This window comes from Triturus cristatus, chromosome 5_2 (assembly GCF_964204655.1).
Source record: "Triturus cristatus chromosome 5_2, aTriCri1.1, whole genome shotgun sequence".
NCBI classification, from domain to species: Eukaryota; Metazoa; Chordata; class Amphibia; order Caudata; family Salamandridae; genus Triturus; species Triturus cristatus.
In genome coordinates, this window is record NC_140588.1 from 308,111,273 (window position 1) to 308,130,237 (window position 18,965).

The 18,965-nt window shown below is 42.2% G+C and overlaps 1 protein-coding gene across 2 annotated transcripts in view; it reads left to right on the plus strand.

Moving 5' to 3' along the window:
- DROSHA (drosha ribonuclease III) overlaps nt 1-18,965 on the plus strand; it is a 533,090-nt gene that overhangs the window by 444,761 nt on the left and 69,364 nt on the right. For both annotated transcript variants that reach the window (XM_085607071.1, XM_085607072.1), the window contains exons 25-26: nt 7,580-7,737; nt 8,692-8,797. In XM_085607071.1, the coding sequence (XP_085463197.1) occupies nt 7,580-7,737; nt 8,692-8,797 (264 nt within the window). The remainder of the gene's footprint in view (nt 1-7,579; nt 7,738-8,691; nt 8,798-18,965) is intronic.

The following is an 18,965-nucleotide window of genomic DNA, read 5'->3' on the forward strand; positions in this document are numbered from 1 at the left end:
CATGGTACTTCACATTAGAAATCTCCACATAACTTTTAGAGACCAAAGCATAACAGTCCTTTTTACTCAACTGATGTAAACCTTCATTAGTATAGGCCTCCATAGAGAAGACCACAATATTGCCACCCTTGTCAGATAGTCAAATGACAATGCTGTGGTGCACCCTCAGATCATTAATCGCCAGCCTCTCATTCTTGGTCAAATTATCACATTTCCATCTAGTGTGTTTGTCCAGTTTCTTTAAGTCACTAATAATTAGAGATTCAAAATTGTCAATGGCATTGTGTAGGAGGGTGGGGTTAATGACTGATATAGGTTTAAAATTACTAGGCTCACTCAGTCCCAAGTCAACTTCCATATAGTCCAAGTTCAAATATTTGTCCCCAGTATTTGTACTTTATGGATCCAACTCTGCAAGAATATCCAACAGATCAATAGCCCCAATGTTCTATTTGCTGTGTTGCTCTACATTCCCGGGGAGTATTGTTGTCTCTTATTGCAAACAATGTGTGTTGTTTGAGTTTTGTAATGAAATGGAACAAGGTTATCCTACTTTGTGAATAATTAAATTAATTAACCGGACAAAAAAGACAGTCCTAGTTTCAACACCTTTACTTCAACCTCAGATAAAGAACGGTTGGAAAGATTTACCACATTTTTGGGTGCCGTCTTCATTGTCCCATCTTCCAGTCCCTTGTAGTTATTCCCATGGTGTTACTCCTGCTTTAGCCACGTCGTCGCGCCTGCTTTTTTTTGTTGTTGTGCCTTTGCCCCGTCCTCCTCTTCCTCTGCACTAATCCTTCTTTCAGTTATGTTGATTTCTTTCTTGTTGGATCATGCATAGCTCCTTCCAAAAATGTCATGGTATGGATTAATTGCTTTCAGGTTGTTTGTTGGTGCTTCCTTCTGATATGACACGTTCACTGTGCTCACTGATGGATCCAGCTGTTTCAGATTGATCATCCCTTTCCAAGGTCACTAAGTTGTGGGATGCCTTCCAATTCCTATTTACCTCATCGTACATGTGGCTGAAAGTCAAAACCCTGCCATCTTGGTAATATTTTTGATCCGGCATAAGCTTCCTTTGTTTTTTAAGTTGTATCTCTTCCTCATGTTTGTGGATCCTTTTGATAATGTCTATCATCTTTTTGTCCAATATTTCAGTGGTAGCCTTCATCTTAAATTCTTATTCACTCAGTTCAATTTCCTTCAGAATATCTTCACGTTCTTGCCAGACAAATTTCACCAAGGTCTTCTTCATTTTATTAGAACCATCTCTTAACTGGGCTGCCCATTCTTTGAACATTTTTGGATTAATATGTTCATGGGTAGGGGAAATTAAAATTCAAAGCGCCTTCGGTATGTGGTTGCTCCCCACTATTTGGAAGTCTCTTTCCTCAAAAGTTTCTCCAATTTGTAATACTGTTGGTTCATGTTCAGTATTGCTGTGGTACCTTGAGTAGTGTTCTGCTGTAGTTCTGCTTTTGTAAACAGTTCATCTGCCTTTAATCACCTCCTTGAGTCCACTTCACTAACCATAATGACAAGAAAACGATCAGCACAGTATCTTGGTTTGATTTGTAAATAAACAAGCTAGGTGCACCATCTGCGGAAGCTCACAACCAGTAGCTGTGTATGCCCCTGTAATATCTACATGATGTCGTATGTAAATATATTCCAATAAAGAGTGGCCGCTCTGAACAGCGCATGCTTTCAAGCTGGTGATCAAAGAAGCCTGCTGTGCTCGGCAGGGCGTGTACTCACCCATGATGGATCGGCTGTTGCGTCCTCCGATGCGGCTTTCACTTTACTCCGGTTTTCTGATACCTGCCCGTAGCGCTAGAAGATGTTGATGTGGCTGGGTAAGTATTCAGCAATCGGCTTCCGTTGGTCAAACCGCAGTTCAAAAATGAAATCTGCAGTCAGTTTTCCTCTATGCACGATCCTACGAGGTTGGTGCACGCACGGGGAGGACCTGTCATCATGCAGCTTCACGCTCCTTATGACAGGAACACACGCACTCCATTACAAACAGTCTGGAAAGTTTCAGGTTGATTAGTCAAACGGTCCCTAAATGCTTTTTCCTCTTGCATTGTCTGTGGGAATTTTGCATTTTTTTAACATGACTACAGGCCAAACTAATGAACGATTTACATCTAATTTGGCACAAAACTAGCTCTTGGTCGAGAAAAGAGTGTTTTTCTAATTTGGTGTAAATAAGTTCAGTAGTTTTGTAATTATTAAATAAAAATGTATATATCTAGGGGCGCAGATTCTTCCGCGAGGAATTACCGGATCTGGGCGAAAAACATGGCCTGATTGGCTGGCTGCCACATGAAAAGAAAGTTGCGGCCGCCATTTTGTTTCTCGCTCGGCCCAGGGGTGCTTGGGGTAAGAAAAGTGAAAAATACCATAAGCGGTCAGGATAGAGGTATCCTGACCCCATAGGGCACAGGGATGGGTCTCTGAGGGACTCCTTTTGGGCAAAATATTGCCCAATTATTTTTTGGGCCGATCCGTGGACCAACCACAGGGCTCAGCGCAGCCCCTAGTGTATATCCGTGATGGATACAAGACCCAAGGGAAAAGAAAAATACACCCACTTACACAGCAAATCCCCGTTGTGCACGGTCCTGCGGACAGCCCGGTAATTGTATGTGACTTTATGTTAAAAAAAAATCATAGAAATTGAAAAAAACCAAGGTTACAGGGACGTTATAGTGGGGTTCACGTTTTACCCACGCAAAACCATAGAAATTCAAAAATTATAGTTAGACTTATACTTATTTGATGAAACTATAACTCATGCTGTTAAGTAACCTTAGGGCAGGAATTACTCTTTCTTAACATGAGTATAACTATAACTGCTGAATTTCTATGTTATTTGTGTGTGAGTAAAACGTGAACTTAACTATAATATCCCTGTAACCTTTGGGTTTTTTTTCCGTGAATTTCTGTGATTTTTTTTTTTTTTAACATAAAGTAAGGACCCAGTATTTACATGTTATATCTTCTAATAATTATCATTGACATTGTGTTTTGTGGCTCACAAATGCCCATGCCCTTGTCCATAATTTCAATTGTTACAGTTCCTGAGGTGCATTATTCATTGGCACTTGTAGCCTTTCTTTGAGCTGGGGAAATCAATATCCTCTAGTATCTTTCTTCCTGTATGCACTGCTTGCCTCTTGACTTCAGAGGGTGTGACTGAGTATCTTGTGGTTATCGTTATTTAACATTGTTCATGGGGATTAGCACTTTAAGACTCCCTCCACTTTTTGGAGACCAGGCGATTTTGAACAGTTTGAAGTAGGCTATGGTTCCAGTATCTGATTGTGGAAGGCATGGAGTTTGGGCTGGTTGGCAGGTACTATGAACACTTTCAACAGGCCTGTGGTGGTTGTGCAAGCATGTAGAGGTTCTTTGGTTTCACCCTTATATTGTGCTTCTATCACTGAAGGATCTCTGTTCTTTTTCTCAGTGGGCTCTCTCTGCTACTTGTCTTTTCGACATCATTGTTGATATGGCTACCTTTGATCCTGCTTTTAATCTTTGGGAGATCTTCACTTTTGGATGGGCCTTTGGTTCTATCTACTAGTTTTTGGCACTTTCTTTTTTCTAGGTTGGAGGAGATCATTAGAAAGAGTCATAGGCTTTTATGGCAGTGGGAGAGACTGTGAAGGGTGATGCACTGTTTTACCTTTTCTATATACCATTCCTATGGCAATTCTTCATTCTCCGCTTCTATTAGACTCCATTCTGGGGGCCTCAGCAAAAATAGGCTAATGGGCCTCAACCGTAGTGGCTGAGAAAGTTTGTCACTGGTATTCTGGGGTGCGCTCTACTATGGCTGTGCAAACTGGACCAAGTGCACACTTGACTGTCAGGGTAGCATGGAGCTGGTAGTAAGTGGCTTTTCAGGGAGATATTGTGGGGGGACAGGAGCTCAGAACTCAAAAGTCAACCAGATTGCACAATAATATAGTGAATGCTAGCCCACTGCTTATATTTTATATAATAGGAAGTACTTTAATCATACACAACACAAACTACACCCTCCAAACGTCATTTCAGTTAATGTTGCAATATACTCTTAGGCCTAGTGAAATGTCAGTCTTTAGGGTGCTGCTTCCTCCTTTCTCTTTGAAAATGATCACCCTCTAGGGTAATTTTGGCAAAGATCCGAGAATAGGCCTAGAGGTGGCACAGATGCAAATCACTAGCAATTCCCCTAAATGTTAGCTCGTAGGATCAGGATAAATAATCTGTAGTTCCAACAAGTTTGTTCTGGGAAACGTTAACATTCTAGGCACAGTCTCACAGTTCAAGTGGGCTCAACCCCTTTTTACCTGCCAAATGGTTGTAGAAGTCAGTGGTGTGACGTGGTGCAGTTAGGGACCTTCACCCTCCGGCTTCAGCGTGTGCAGTAGATGACCATGGACAGTAGTCACTTGTCTCTCTGGACCACTGGAACTGAACAGTGGCATGTCTGATGTCACATCGAACACTTCTTCGACATTTGCAACCACGGGGCCAATGAGGCAGGTTCTAGTCTTTATCAGTTGTGGACTCCAGGCCGATGCAGCAGCTCCTCACAGGTGGCACACTAGATGGTAGTGGCAGCACTTGGCCTTAGGGGCTGTTGCCTGGAATGCCAGACAACACAGTGACGATTTGGCAACTTCTTGTGCAGTTCACTGCAAGAACTGCTGTGTGAGACGAGGACCACGCACACGTTGTGTCAGTACTGGCTGTACTCCCTTTCAGTAAACTGCTACTTTTGGGAGTTCCACACATTGGGAATACATTGGTCTTTTCCTACTCTCCAGCTTTTCCTCCTGTATGGCCAGGCAACTTTCTTCCCAATCTGAGCAGTGTCTTCTAGGTAGTAAGGCAGACCCTCAGCTCCTCCAGAAAGTTTGAGGGTTCAGTTGATGTCCTGTCATCTTTGAGAGACCGGCTGTCATGCTGACACCAGCCCAAGTCACACAGCAGTCCTTTGAGTACTCTCTGGAGTTTTCCCTTCCTCGTTCAAGAAAAACATGGAATTGGGACAAAGTGGGTTTGTTTAGATCCCTCATTTATGCACATTTTGCAGACTGGGTGTGGATCCGCTGTTTACAGTCTTCGAAACTGTTTGTATTCTTATTTCTTGGCTGTTGTTCAGAGTGGGTCTCTGTGCAAAGTGTTTACTCTCAAAGCAGGTAGTGATGATGCTGTGTTGTTGGATAAGGTGCAGATTTGTCAATCAAATGTTTCTAGCTGAAATGTAATGTGGGGTTAAGTGTTGTATGTAGCTTGACCATTTCTTTTTGTAGGTCTTTTGAATTGCACCTTGATTTTAAATTGAATACTGGATTCCCAAAAACATCCCTGGAGAGTTTTCATGACTTGATCATGTTCCGATTCCTGAGACCGGGCTTGTTCATAGGCGTTTTCAGTTTTAAAAAAAATATATGCATAGATAATGTTACCGTATTCCAACAGACCCATAAGAAAGTCTTTTGCTGTTTGTTGGTTCCACTCGATTATTGGTTTGCATTACTGACGGGATCTTTCTGAGAATTGACTGTCATAGAACTAGGGAGCCTGGCCGTGAAGAGTTAGCTCCTGGTGGATACTTGTAACTGCAGATTCCTCACTTTTAGAATATCCCAGGGGCCAGCTTGAATTTTTCCAGGTGTGGTTCCACGGTGACTTGTCATAAGCGCACCTCCCCTGTGCACTAACATGAGTTCCCTTCCTTCTGCACCCTTCATCATGGTTTTGCAGCTCAAATCCCTACTGCCGGCCTTGCAACAAGTCCCAAAACCATTTCTGACTGTATGCTAGGATAGAAGTCTCCCCCAAATTTGACAGGTTTCAAGCCAAGCTTTGACTGCACAAAGCAGATGTTGATCATGGACCCTCATTTGTCTCTGGCGTGTGGAATCTGATCATGGATCGGAGTCATGTGATAAATGTGCCCTCATGCACCCAAAGCTGATCAGGGAGTGGGAAGTGAAGCTCTATGTTGCTGAACATAAGAACAGACTGTGCTTGAAGAAGCAGGCTCAGAGACTCCTGGTAAGTCACAAATGTGCCATAAGTGCAGGAAAATTAAGTGGGATTCAACCTCTTCTCACCATTTGAAATCAGGCATGAAGTTTTGAGACCGCACTCCCAGGACCCTTCATTTCAAGTATCTTACAATTCCGATTCGGTTCCAGAGCTGGTTCTAGCATGCCCAAAGTTCCCTGGGCCTTTGTTGACCTCATTGCAATTTTAAGCCTTTCAGGAGGCCATACTTCAGAGTTTCAAGGTGCTACTGGCTTCCCCTGGGTAACCTTAGGGCCCGCTTCAGGGACTTTAAGTCAGGTTTCTCCCTGCTGGTCTCTTCCCTCACATCTGAAACTGCAGTTAGAGTGTCCCCCCAAAAAAGCCTTCCTTAACGTAAGTAGCTTGTTCATTTTTTCTTTAGAATACGTTTCTAAGTTGCTTCAAAGTGAACACCCTGTAATATTTTTATTTCTTAATCCTAAATATTATTGGAAAGCAGTGTTGGGTTAGCGAAGTCGTTGGGGTATATGTTCGAACCAGGTAGAAATCAGAGAGGGTTTTGCCCTTGAAGTAAGCTTTATTGTGGTTACATATGGTAGGCTTGAAATTGAGATAAAGGCTTTGTCTCGCAGTAAGGCATACACAATGTATTACATGAGCAAAATCACTGTGTGCAGGGAAAGTTTATACCGACAAATTAATGCTAACGAGTAACTTCTAGCAGTAGATTCTTTACAGCCACTTATCGCTTGCTAAATGAGACATCCACACCCAAGATGATCAGTGAGCAAGGGCATTTAAATCCACAAAACTAAATATTTGAGGGCAACTGATGATGGTTTAGGCATTTGATGCATTGTGCAATTGCATTTCCATCACTGAGCCGAACTTCACCAGGGCGATGGTTTTTCACCTATATAATTTAAGACCGTAGTTTTACAACCCCAACCTCTTGGACTTGGATCAATGGTGTGGCACAAAATGATGGGGCGCCTGGGACTCCTTATCTCACAGCTATCCATAGGCCTTTGACCGTATGGGGGCCAGAAGGGTGTTGGCCCGCTGCACCACAGGTACCTACACTACAACCCAGACCTGGATGCCTATGTCAACATGCAGGTGAGCTGGGCCAAGTTATTCGTCATAATCTCTTATGTTCATTGGATGCCTTACAGGACGCCTGTAATGTGTCCCTTTATCGCTTGCTTTCCTATGATTTGTGAAACCAATTCTCCTGCATTAGGGGTGGTCATAGGCTTCATGTGCATCTCAGTGAAGCCTTAACCATATTAGTTATGAGACCCAGCTTTGTGTTTCGCCCTGTACTGTGTGTATTTAAAATTGTTAGTGACTGCAGCCGTTTTGTGGCCTCTTTGAGCAATGCCATTAGAAAATAAAACGAAGCAATGATTTATTTATATCTAGGACACGGTATATATTAAAAATATGCACATCTATGAGAGATTCTAACACTGGAGAGCTAGTAATATGCAGATTTTTCTTGCTTAACGCTGGCAGCATTCATTTGCTTTTTGTTTAGGTGCAGGAACCAAATTCGGACCGACAGCTTATTGAGACTTCCCCTGTGCTCCAAAAACTGACCGAGTTTGAAGAAGCAATCGGAGTCAACTTCGACCACATTCGACTTCTTGCCCGAGCATTTACCCTAAGAACTGTTGGATTCAACCACCTGACTTTGTGAGTAGAGCATAACTCTCAGCTCTTCTTTTAGCATTTATTCTGTAGGACTGAGGCTTGCTCAGTAACATGATAAATCCATGAGTGACTGACATGGGTCTGGAGCTTTATTACTCGAAGGCTTTTTTTTTTTAGGTTAGATTGATATCGTCATTGATATCGATTCTTTAAAATATACGTAGAATGGGCTTTGGTTCAATCCAGAGGACCGTTTCGCTGTCACCTGAAAATGTAAAATTATCACCACGCTGCTTGTCCCATTCAATTCCTTATCTCCCACATGGATTCTAAAATGAAGACAGTCTATATTTGCTACTTTTTTCCAAGCATTGACAGACTAATACTGCAGGTTTTAATACAATAAACAACATTTGTGCATTCAACGCATATAAAAAAACACCAACAAATACATGGGTTTCCATGCACTACACATTATAGGCAAAGCAATTGCCTTTGCCTGTCTTAGCTTCTTGGTAGTCTTAAACCCATCTAAATTGATGCCCATCACTTGGTTACTGCCCAGTAAACATGAAAATAGTTTTTCTCTTTGTGGTAGCAAGTCCTAATCTCTCTGGGTATCACAGGATGTACCATTGTTTGAGGCTTTACCTCATGCACACCGATTCTCTAGTTTTCCCAGCGTGAGCCTTATGCTCCGTGTGTGCATTACTGATGCCCAACAGCCATATTATTTGCACACAGCAAAGCCTAAGCTTTGCTTAATGTGGGGTTTCTTAAACAGGTGCATTTTGTTGGACCAGCAGCGTTGATGGACTTCGAATTAATTTCTGTCCCCCCTGCTTAATATTAGCAAATCCTGTTGAAAGTCTGTTCAAAAAATTTGCCGCGATGCACTTTTGAAAATGACCCTCCATTTTAATTTGCGTTTTCCTAAGTGCTTATTGATCTCTCTTGCATCAATGTTTCTTTTTTTTCCCCTCTCTCTCTCTCCAGAGGTCACAACCAGAGGATGGAATTCCTCGGTGACTCCATAATGCAATTGGTGGCCACCGAGTACTTATTCATACATTTTCCTGATCATCACGAGGGGCACTTAACGGTGAGTGTCGCATAAATCAACCCTCTTACAGGGTGGCTAAGACGGAAACAAAACATATCAGGCCATTTAGTGAATTATTCGACATTTGATGAATAACTGGGCCCTTCGCTGCCTCTGCTCTTTGCCGGAGATCTGCTGATTTAAATACATGCGAGGATTGCATGGCGCGGGGAAAGCATGATTTATGTGGCCAACGTAGAACACACTTTGTTATGTGATTCCTCAGTTAACTGGATCAATAGTGTAATTACAGCGATGAGCCAGGTGTTCTTAGATACAGGCACAGCAAAGCAAGAAGTAGATAGAGCTGTTCAGCATCTGAGAATGCATGATGGTAGTATGCTTGAGATCGTTGCACCATTCTACTTAAGTGCAGATAGCCTCATGCTGTAGACACATTTTATTTAAATGCTGACAATATTGTTAAGATGGTGTTAACATGAGGTTTCAGGTATATACAATGATTTTGTTTGAAGCCCTACGTAAAAGCCCAGTTATTCTCTGCTCATAAAGGTGGCATCTTTTTACAAGCAAGGTCTCTCTCTATATAGTTTTCCTCTGGAGATCTGTCAGGAAGGTGTAACTAACAGCTCCAATTTTAAATTGGACACGCAACCCGATGTGGTTTCCATTGATTGTAAGCCTCTGTGATTTTTTTATTTGCGTACTACTTCTTTCTACCAGTGTCTGCAAAATGTAGATATGTGTCATGGTCCTTTATGAGAAAGATCTAATTTATTACATGTGTTATGCTAATTGAATGGCTCCATCATGCCACAGCAACATAGTTTAACAAAGAAATGGCTCATTGATTTTATGCTGTTGAGAGGACGCTTGGCTGACTGATCTGAAGTTTGTTCAGATGGAGCTCGTAAAACATAGATGGGTCACTTTTTCATTTAAATATATTGTTAAAAAGGACTGCCTGGCCTTCTGATGCATGTAAACATTTTTCTATATAGTATATTACTAGTCATTGCTATTGAAAGACTTATTTTATGTCATTTGAATTGTTTAACCTTCATTTTCCTTTTTCTATTGCTTTAAATGTATGAAACAATTGACTTTTTTGTGCCTTTTTGTTTTTTTAATTTGTGTTTGGTACAAAATATTTACTCCTTTACACATTTAAATATTATACCATATTTAGAGAGAAAATGCTTAGCATGCACCAAATAGTAAATTGAAAATGCTGAATTGTGCTAATTTGATGTTACTGGTTTCTAGGTAAACCAAAAAAAGTATCATCAGCATCTGATGGATACGGTGCACACTTTGCAGATGGTTTGTCTTTGAAATATTCAGCCTGCCACACGGGAACCTTGGAAACAGCTTTTTTCACCATTTCATGACACCGAGGAACTTTGTTTTCGGTCTCAGTGTGTTGCTCTGACGTAGCTGATAGATGTGATGACACCCTATTTTATAAATGAAATCACTCTACACAGTTCCCAGGTACATGAAGCCATAGAGGTGTTGTGAGCACGGTTGGCAATTTGAGATCGAAGTGGGTGGGCGATAAAGATGCAGAAAAACAGTATGCCTCTAATTAGTGGTGATGGAACCCCACCGTTTTTGCTCCTAAGTGGAGTTAGCCTTTGCACTCGATCGCCCGGTAATCTGAGGCCAACTGAAAGTTATTTACTTATATATCGGCATCTTCTGTCTGCTCATAAAAGGCTCTAAGAAAAAAGCAGGGCAGAGCTGTGTTGTGGTGAAACAGCGCTGCAAAGTTAGCCAGGTTCAGCAAAGAAGACAGAAATAATTATGAAAACTTCTTTAAAAGATAAATAAATCAAACGCGACATTGCAGCGACATGGTCACAATGAGATCCCTCGAGATAAGCTGTATGGCGCAGAGGGGTGGACTGGTGTGCTACCCAAGAGAAACACCTGTTTATTGCCAGAGGATGCCCAAAGAAACATGATAAAATATGGGGCAAATGGTTGTAACACCTGGGTTGACAAAATCTGTAGGTCTGTGCACTCTTCTTGTTAACACTCGATATATATACAGTGGTTCGTAGTTTCTATGCATGTAATCGCATTGACCACATGGACAGGTTGTGCGAAACTAACTATAAGTATCTGTGCTGTAATGTTAATCTTTCTTTCTTTTGTAAAATTTCCTTTGTCAAAAATCAATAAAATTGAATATTTAAAAAAAAAAAAAAAGGCGGAGAAAGAAAAAATAAAGTCAGAAAAGAAAGAACAATGGTAGAAACTGTAAGGGGAGAAGGAAGAAAGGGTTGAAGGAAGGAAATATAGAAGTAAGGAAAGATATAAACAGAAAAGTGGAAATGAAGGTAGGGTTAGAAATAGCTAAAGGAACAAAGGGTGCAAGTCTCAATGTTTGGAAGGATGAAAGGATGGATAGATTGAAGGGTGTATGGATTAGTTGGTGAAACAATGGCAGAAAAGGTGTTGGTGTTTGGATGGGAAGGATGAATGGATGGAAGGAAGAGTGCAAGGAATTTGGAGTGTCAGCTACAAAGGTTTTAAGTTGGTGGAGCCATTAACTTCAGTAGGACCTACCTTTATAGGCATCGAAGGGATTAAAGGTTTTTTCACCAATCCTTTCAGGAGACCACTGCGATCTTAAATTATAAAGTTTCTTCAGGTCTCTTCGCTAGAGGCCGTCATCAAATAACCCCTTACAGCAGCGATTTTTGTAAACTTTCCAATGCTACCCAAAGGTAAAATTGAGAGAACCCCATAAAAATGCAAGAAGTTGGTAAAATAGACTAAAGTATCTACTGGTGGAATGGCTTTCTCAAGTCAAACTCCCATTTAATGGTCATCCGGCCTCTGCCCCCTTTTTGAGATTAGCAGGAGGGCAACATTCACAAGTCTCTAGATCTGCCTTACCTCAGAAAAAGGCATATTATACCCTCCTCTGCTAATCAGACTTAATATTTTTCAGAATGTCATGCAACTGTTAAGCACCTGTATTTTTCGAGCTTATAGAAAAGCATTGACTAGTAAAAACAAAGTTCAGGGTGTCAGCCTCTCCTAATGTTCCTCATTTAAAAAAAATCCATGGAACATAACATAGGGCATTAGGTGTTCTGGAAGTTGCAAATAGATCCACCTGTGGACACCACATTGCAGCTTCTGGAAGGTCCTCTTAATGCATGTTTCGATTGTGTGACATTTTATGCAGCCGACTGAGAGAATGTGCTGGTGCATTGCTCACTGCAGCTAGAAAGCTCCTTTAACAAATCTGCACCTCTGGGTTCTGGGTACATTCAATAAGGAAATTGACTGTGACATTGTTCCTGCCATTGAGCTCCTTGCACTATATTCTCAGCACCATTTTTCTCCGTGCAGCACCAGGGGTGCAGCGATGTTTCTCCCTTAAACCCCCTGCAGCCCATGGGATCCTGTCAACAATTAATGATTGTCTTCCAGCCCTTTTTCAAACCTTTCTTTTTGTTGTGTTTTACTGCTCTGTTAACCCACTTCAGTTGTTCCTCCATAACGCTTCTGCATGATCTAGGGTTTGCGCAGCGTGTTTTGCCCTCATGCCCCCTTTAGGAGTTTCCACTTCCTTCATCAATCATACTTGTTGCTTTTCACATCTTCTCCTCTTGCCACATTGCTGCCAGCTCCCATGTCTAAGATTTTGCCATTCCCAAATTATTTTTCTTCTTTTTGGACTGCAGGATCTGAGTCAGCCTTCATGGACCTCACCCACTGTGACTGTTCTGCATACATAGCATGTCATAATTCCACATTCCATTGCCTCAGTATTTCAGCATCTGTGTTGACATTGTGGTATTTGCAGTCCAGCACTGAAATATGCTTCATTTGTATTTGTATGAGAAAAGATAATGCGATCGCCCTGAGCTCCAGCAGAATTACATTGAGCTATCTTTCTTACCACAAAGAGCTAACACCAAGATTTACCTTGTCAACTACTGACACAACTGTCCGAAAAAGCAAACTCGTGCTCTTCAAAAGATTTCTGACCTGTGTCTACTCTAATTCTGGCACACTTACTAGTTACTAAAGTAAATGTGACGTTGTGCTGAGGTACTGTGGCCACTGCATCGGTAATGGCCATTACAGGGATCCTCGCGTCCTTAGTCCAGAGTGACTAACAATGCAGTCTCTGGAATGACAAAGTCTGCAACCTCTTGTCTGAGAGTATAAGAGACATCATGTATTATTTGTTATTGCGCAATCTGTCTATGGGAGCATAAAGTCATTCTCCTACCTGATATATTTTAACACTCAAGTAGCCTAAATGATTCTGGTTGGTACTATTTAAGGTTTTCTAAAATCTATATAGTAAAAAACAGGTTGTACAAGTGTCATGGACTTGTTAATTAACCTTCGAAAGAAAGGCTTCCTTTACCAGCTAACCATCTAGGTGATGATAAACTTATACACTTAACATTCTCAGCTTGGCCGACATGCCCACAAATGCTTCACTCATTTAGGGTGCAGTAGTCTGGCAGAGGAGGACTTGCCAATGCTTTGTGTTCAATTCTGTAAATGTCTGGGAACTTTTGCGAGTTAGCAAAATGGGCAGGCCAAGACTCCGTCCTGCAGATGAGCCTGAATTTGTGATGGCACGCCACTTTTAGTTTTTCTTTTCTCAAACACGCTGAGAGCTTAAAATTCTAAAAAGGGCATAATTTTTGGTGGAAGGGAGGAGCGGTGTAAGTACAACATAGGCAGGCAGAAGAGAAATCATAGAGTAACCACCATATTGATGAATATATTTTACTAGGGCCCCAGCCGAGGTAATGGTTCAAACTACCAAGTTATCAAGATGTTCTGTCCAGCTTAAATTAACGAAAGAGCTTAGACCAAGGTATTTAAAACATTTCTCCTTCTCTTTTACCAGCAAGAGATCAAGAAAACATTAGCTGTTTTCCAAAATTAGGCTGTGTTTAACTGCTCACAAACTGGAAATTGTATATCGCTCTGATCATCTTCAAACTGAATGAAAAGAGATTCGTAGTTCCATTAAAGCAAATCTAAGGAAATGTAGTACCTAATAAATAACATAGACAAAAAGGAGTTTCCTTAGAGTAAAATATAAGGGACTGAATTACCGTATGAACAACTACCATGACCATGTGCATTGGGAGATGTAAATATGGGTCATTAAAACTTGCAATTGTGATTTAAGAGATAAACTATGAAACACCTCTTCAAAGTCCACGGTGTAATATGATGCCAGGAAAAGAGATGGGACTGTTAAAGCCAAGGTGCACATATTAGAGATATTGATGCTGATTTTCCTTGAGTGTGGCCATTAGAAGTTCGGATAAGAAAACTCAGTCATGGAGTTATAATCAGACACAGGCAATCAGACAAGGTTGTAAACGCAGCCCAACTCTGCCCAATCTCTATGTCAAGGACTTGCAATCTCTGCTAGACAAATCCAATGCCCGAGCCTGATGCTGAATTGCTCAGGAAGAAAATACCTATTGCAGGCCAACAACCTAGTCATTCTTCTTCCTAATAAAGTAAGGTATTCAGTTCAATCTTAATCTTCTGAAAAAGTGCTGTAGATCCTGGAGCCTAGACCTTAAACTCAAATCCAATCGTTGACCTCTCAAATGAAGCGATGACAGGTTATAAAGTCAACACACACAATTGTATTTTCAAAACTTGTGACATCAGCTGAATCGAGTATCTGGATCGGTAGATGAGGAAAAGTGTGTGGATCAATAAAAGATTTCTGTTGTGAAACCACCGAGGAACATGGGTACAAGATTTTCCAACCAGTGTCCAATGGGTCAAATGCTAAGTGGGTTCTCATCCACAGCACCCAAGGGTCCCATCTGCGATGCTCAGGAAAGCATCATCCACAGTACTCTGGGGTCTCAGCTGTCCACAGTCATCTCACCCACAGCATGATAGAGTGAATTACATTTTATCACATATAGGGTAATCACACTTTGTTTCCAGTACTGGCTTTTCTGTTACAAATCGTTGCGATCAGGTTTTCAGTGTAATTAGTTTAATGAAAGCAAACTAAGACTACAACACCCGTAATGCATCAGCTTGGTGTGTGATATTGCAGGACTTTAAACACAGTACATGGAGTACTTCCTAAGCACAGGTGAGATCACACCCACATCTCGCTTTTACTATCATCCACAATGGAGTGACGAACAACTGTACTAGTGAAAGATGAACTGTCTACACAAGCCAGGTTCTCCTCAGTGCACCTGGGAAGTGCTCCGCACAGTGCCTGAGGTCATTTACTTTGTAGCATCAGCCATGCCCTTGTGATAGGGGATTCTGACGCCCATCCCTTGTTGTTTTGAAAGTGGCTCACCTAGACCAACCAAGTATCCCGGGTTCATGCATAGTGTGCTATTCCAGTCCTGTGTTTTACAGGACAGGACTACAGATCCCAGAATCCAGAGGAAAAGAATCTGGAGTGGAGTGGCACATCACTCATGGATCTAGGAAAATTGTCTGCTATGTTCACTGGGAGAAGCCTCACCCACAGCACAGAGCTCTCAAGGTTTCTAGCTCCATGCATGAGTGTCTCATCAACTTCAGGGTTTTTTCTTTTCATTTTGGGTCTTATAGTCCTAATATTATACGCTTCTCAACAGGACTAGGAATCCCAGAATGCAAAATAAAACATCTAGACTGTATGAGGTACTAATGTACAAAGATGAGTAACCTAAGAGCTCTGGCTTCTTCTGATGGTAAGCTTCATCGACAGCACTCTGGATGGTACTCAACTGCACTGGCCTAAGTGAAAGGTGCAGGAGTCTTGCCTACACCGCCATATGGGCTTGGGATCTCAGAAAGTGCCTAGGGAATATTCTCAGCCACAGTAGAGTTCAAGAAATATAGGGTTGTTCTTCAGAGTGGTGTCTCAGGTTGTAGGTCAGAATATCATGATTCCATTCCTGACTTTCCTTTTAAAATATATTGTCTCGGGTATGTTAGTCTAAATGGTTCAATTGAAGGGAACCCACACTAAGAAGAACTGACAATATGGTTTGCAGTGACAATATGGTTTGCAGTGGCATTGTGCAGTAGTGTACTTGCATATGTAACAGTTATGGCCCATACCAATACCAGTGGTCAGCAGCAAGTTGTAACTTGTGCATCTTAATTTCACATCAGACATCTGCTATGAGGGTTGTCCATCACCAGCACTGTACAGCCAGAAAAACGAACATCACCAAATGCATAGGCATGAAATAACTTGAAGAGATCTGTCAAACATTGCTGGACAAATATGAGGACTTTAATGTACTCCTCCACTGCAAGTCCCAAATATCTACACAATCTTACAGCTTTTTTACATCTCACAAAGACACACAGATATGGGATGATAATACACATGCCCCACTTCTCCATCCAACCATGCTATCTGAGGATCCACAATTATATACAAAATCTCAGATTGGGGAACCCAGTGTAGTAGCTTTCACAGACTATATCATAAGAAATACCATAAAGGGACCTGCACAGCTGTTCAAAGCTACCAGCATACTGAAAGCCATAAAACTGCACATCTGTCCCTCACATTCATCATCCACTACACTGTGTCCGAACCTATGTAGAATACTGCTTTAATGGATCAGCCCCAAGAAAACGTGCACTCTATGAGGTTATCTCAGGACTCGCATACTACCTCAATGCTGCTCAGCACACTTGGACTTTACGTACCTATATGTAGAATACTGCTTTATTGTATGAATCTTGCTCAAAAACTGTTGTGAAGCGCTCCGATGCCCTAGGGTCAGGCTAGCCCTATATAAAACTCATTAATAAATAAAATAGATAAATGATAACCACACCTTGGTGGTCATCAGGCAAGATATGGAAACACTTTACACATAGGCTCAAAACAAGGACATTTTCCAGCAACACACCCGACACGGTGTAGCATGCTACCCACTTACGCAAGCACCTAAACGCCGCACATTTTATTTATTTATTTATTTAAACTTATAACGCGCATCAGCTACCCGCAGTGGGTTTCCCGGCGCAAGGGATAGACTCAAGAAGAAAACAAACCTCTCAGACAGCACCATGAATCAACTAAGGCGGCATGAAGATCATTGGAAAAATAAAGTTTTCAGTTTTTTCCTAAAAATAAGAAAATTGGTTTCTGTTTTCAAAGTGGTGGGTAACGCATTCCAATATTTGGGACCTAGATGGGAAAAGGTCCGTCCCCCCATCCTTACAAGCTTAAATCGAGGGACAACAAAGTCGCAATTGGCAGAGGATCTAAGTGTGCGACTAGGCTTGTAGTGTTGGACCAGACTTTGCAAGTATTTTGGGGCAGAGCCCTGCTTGATTTTAAAAAGATAGCATATGGCTTTGAAATTAATGCGGCTGGGGATCCTGAGCCAATGTAGATCGCGCAGAGCCTGTGTGGCCGATGTTCTCCTCGGGATATTACAGAGAAGTCGGGCTGCCGAGTTCTGAACAACCTGGAGTTTGTTTACGGTGGCCACATCGGCGCCGAGATAGAGGACATTTCCGTAGTCCAGGCGAGATGTTACTAACGCCTGGACAACGGTTCTCCTGGTGGCAAGAGGCAGCATCCAAAGAATTTTCTGGAGCCATCGCAAGATAGTAAAACATATGGCGGCCACCTTTGTGGCCTGCTGTCTCATGGAGAGTTTGTCGTCTATAAAAAAACCGAGGTTGCGGACTACAGAAGATGGCTGAGGAAGGGGTCCCATCTCACTAGGCCAATGTTGAGGGCCCCATAAATCTTTATGCTTCCCTAAGATAAGAATTTCGGTTTTGTCACCGTTTAGTTTGAGGAGATGCCTTTGCATCCACTCAGCTATACGTGACAATCCAATTTTCAGAGCCGATATATCGTTGCTCTCGCTGCTGGAAAGGGAGAAAACAATTTGGGTGTCATCGGCGTATGGAAAAAATAGTCAGCCCAGCGTCCTCCAGAATGGAGGCCAGGGGTCTCACATAGATGTTAAACAACAAAGGGCTGAGTATGGACTCCTGAGGAACACCATATGCCGATGGACAAGTGGAAGATGTGGCTTTCACGGAAAAGACTTGGAAAGTGCGCTCACTTAAAAAGGAGGCAATCCAGGCCAAAGCCGGACCGTCCACTCCCAGGGATCGAAGAGAGTTCAAAAGAATGGAATGGGACACAGTATCGAACGCCGCGCTCAAATCCAAAAGGATGAGCGCAGATGTTTCCCCGCGGTCGATACCGTGTCTTAAACTCTCCGTCACCCCGTAGTGAGCACGAAAGCCAGACTGGGATGGGTGTAAAAATCCCGAAGCACTAGATGGTATAGTTGAGTGTTAATGTGCCTTTCCAGCACTTTGGAAAGTACATGCAGCAAGGATATCGGTCTGAAATTGGCGAGATTGGACACATCGGCTCCAGCTTTTTTTAGGAGAGGAACGACCATTGCTTGCTTCCAGTCCTGTAGCACATGGGACTCAAGTAATGAGGCAGTTAAGAGTATCATAAGAACCCGTCGAGATTCAAGATCCAGCAATTTAAGGATTTTGGCAGGTACAGGATCACGAGGTGAGCCAGATCTTATACTGCTTAAGCAGGTGAAGAACGAGGTGTTGTCAAACAATTGCCAGTGCGTTACCTTCACCGTAGGAGGAGGCTGTTCGGTCCCTGCGACCTGTCCCAAATGAAGTTCATTTGCGTTCAAGGGAGTGCTCATAGAGTCGTATATGCGCTCAACCTTGGCAATGAAAAACTTCGCAATAGAGTTACACTGGGCCTCCTCTAGAACTGGAGGTGTCGGGATAGTGTCCGTTCCTGTCAATTTTTTGACGACGGAAAAAAGAGTGCGAGGACAGTTCTGAGCTTGTGTTACTGTATCCACAGTATAGGCAGCTCTCGCGATTTTACATTTTGAATGGTATTCCTTTAGAGCCTCTTTATAAACAGTCTTCCGTGAGATTGAGTAAGAGTGCCTCCATTTCCGTTCTAGGGCCTTGCATTTGATACGCAAGGCCTTCAGGTCGGTGGAAAACCATGGTGCCGGAAGGCGATGTGACCTGAAATGTTTCGAAGAGAGCGGGAGAAGGGTAGTTACAGCGTTAGTAAGCCAGTGGGAAACAGCGGTGTTCAACTCCGCGACTGAAGCCTCGCATTCCTCAGGACGGGTATTCAAGAGGTGCTGGTTCAACTTATTAATATCAAGTTTACCCCAACGATGAGTTGGTG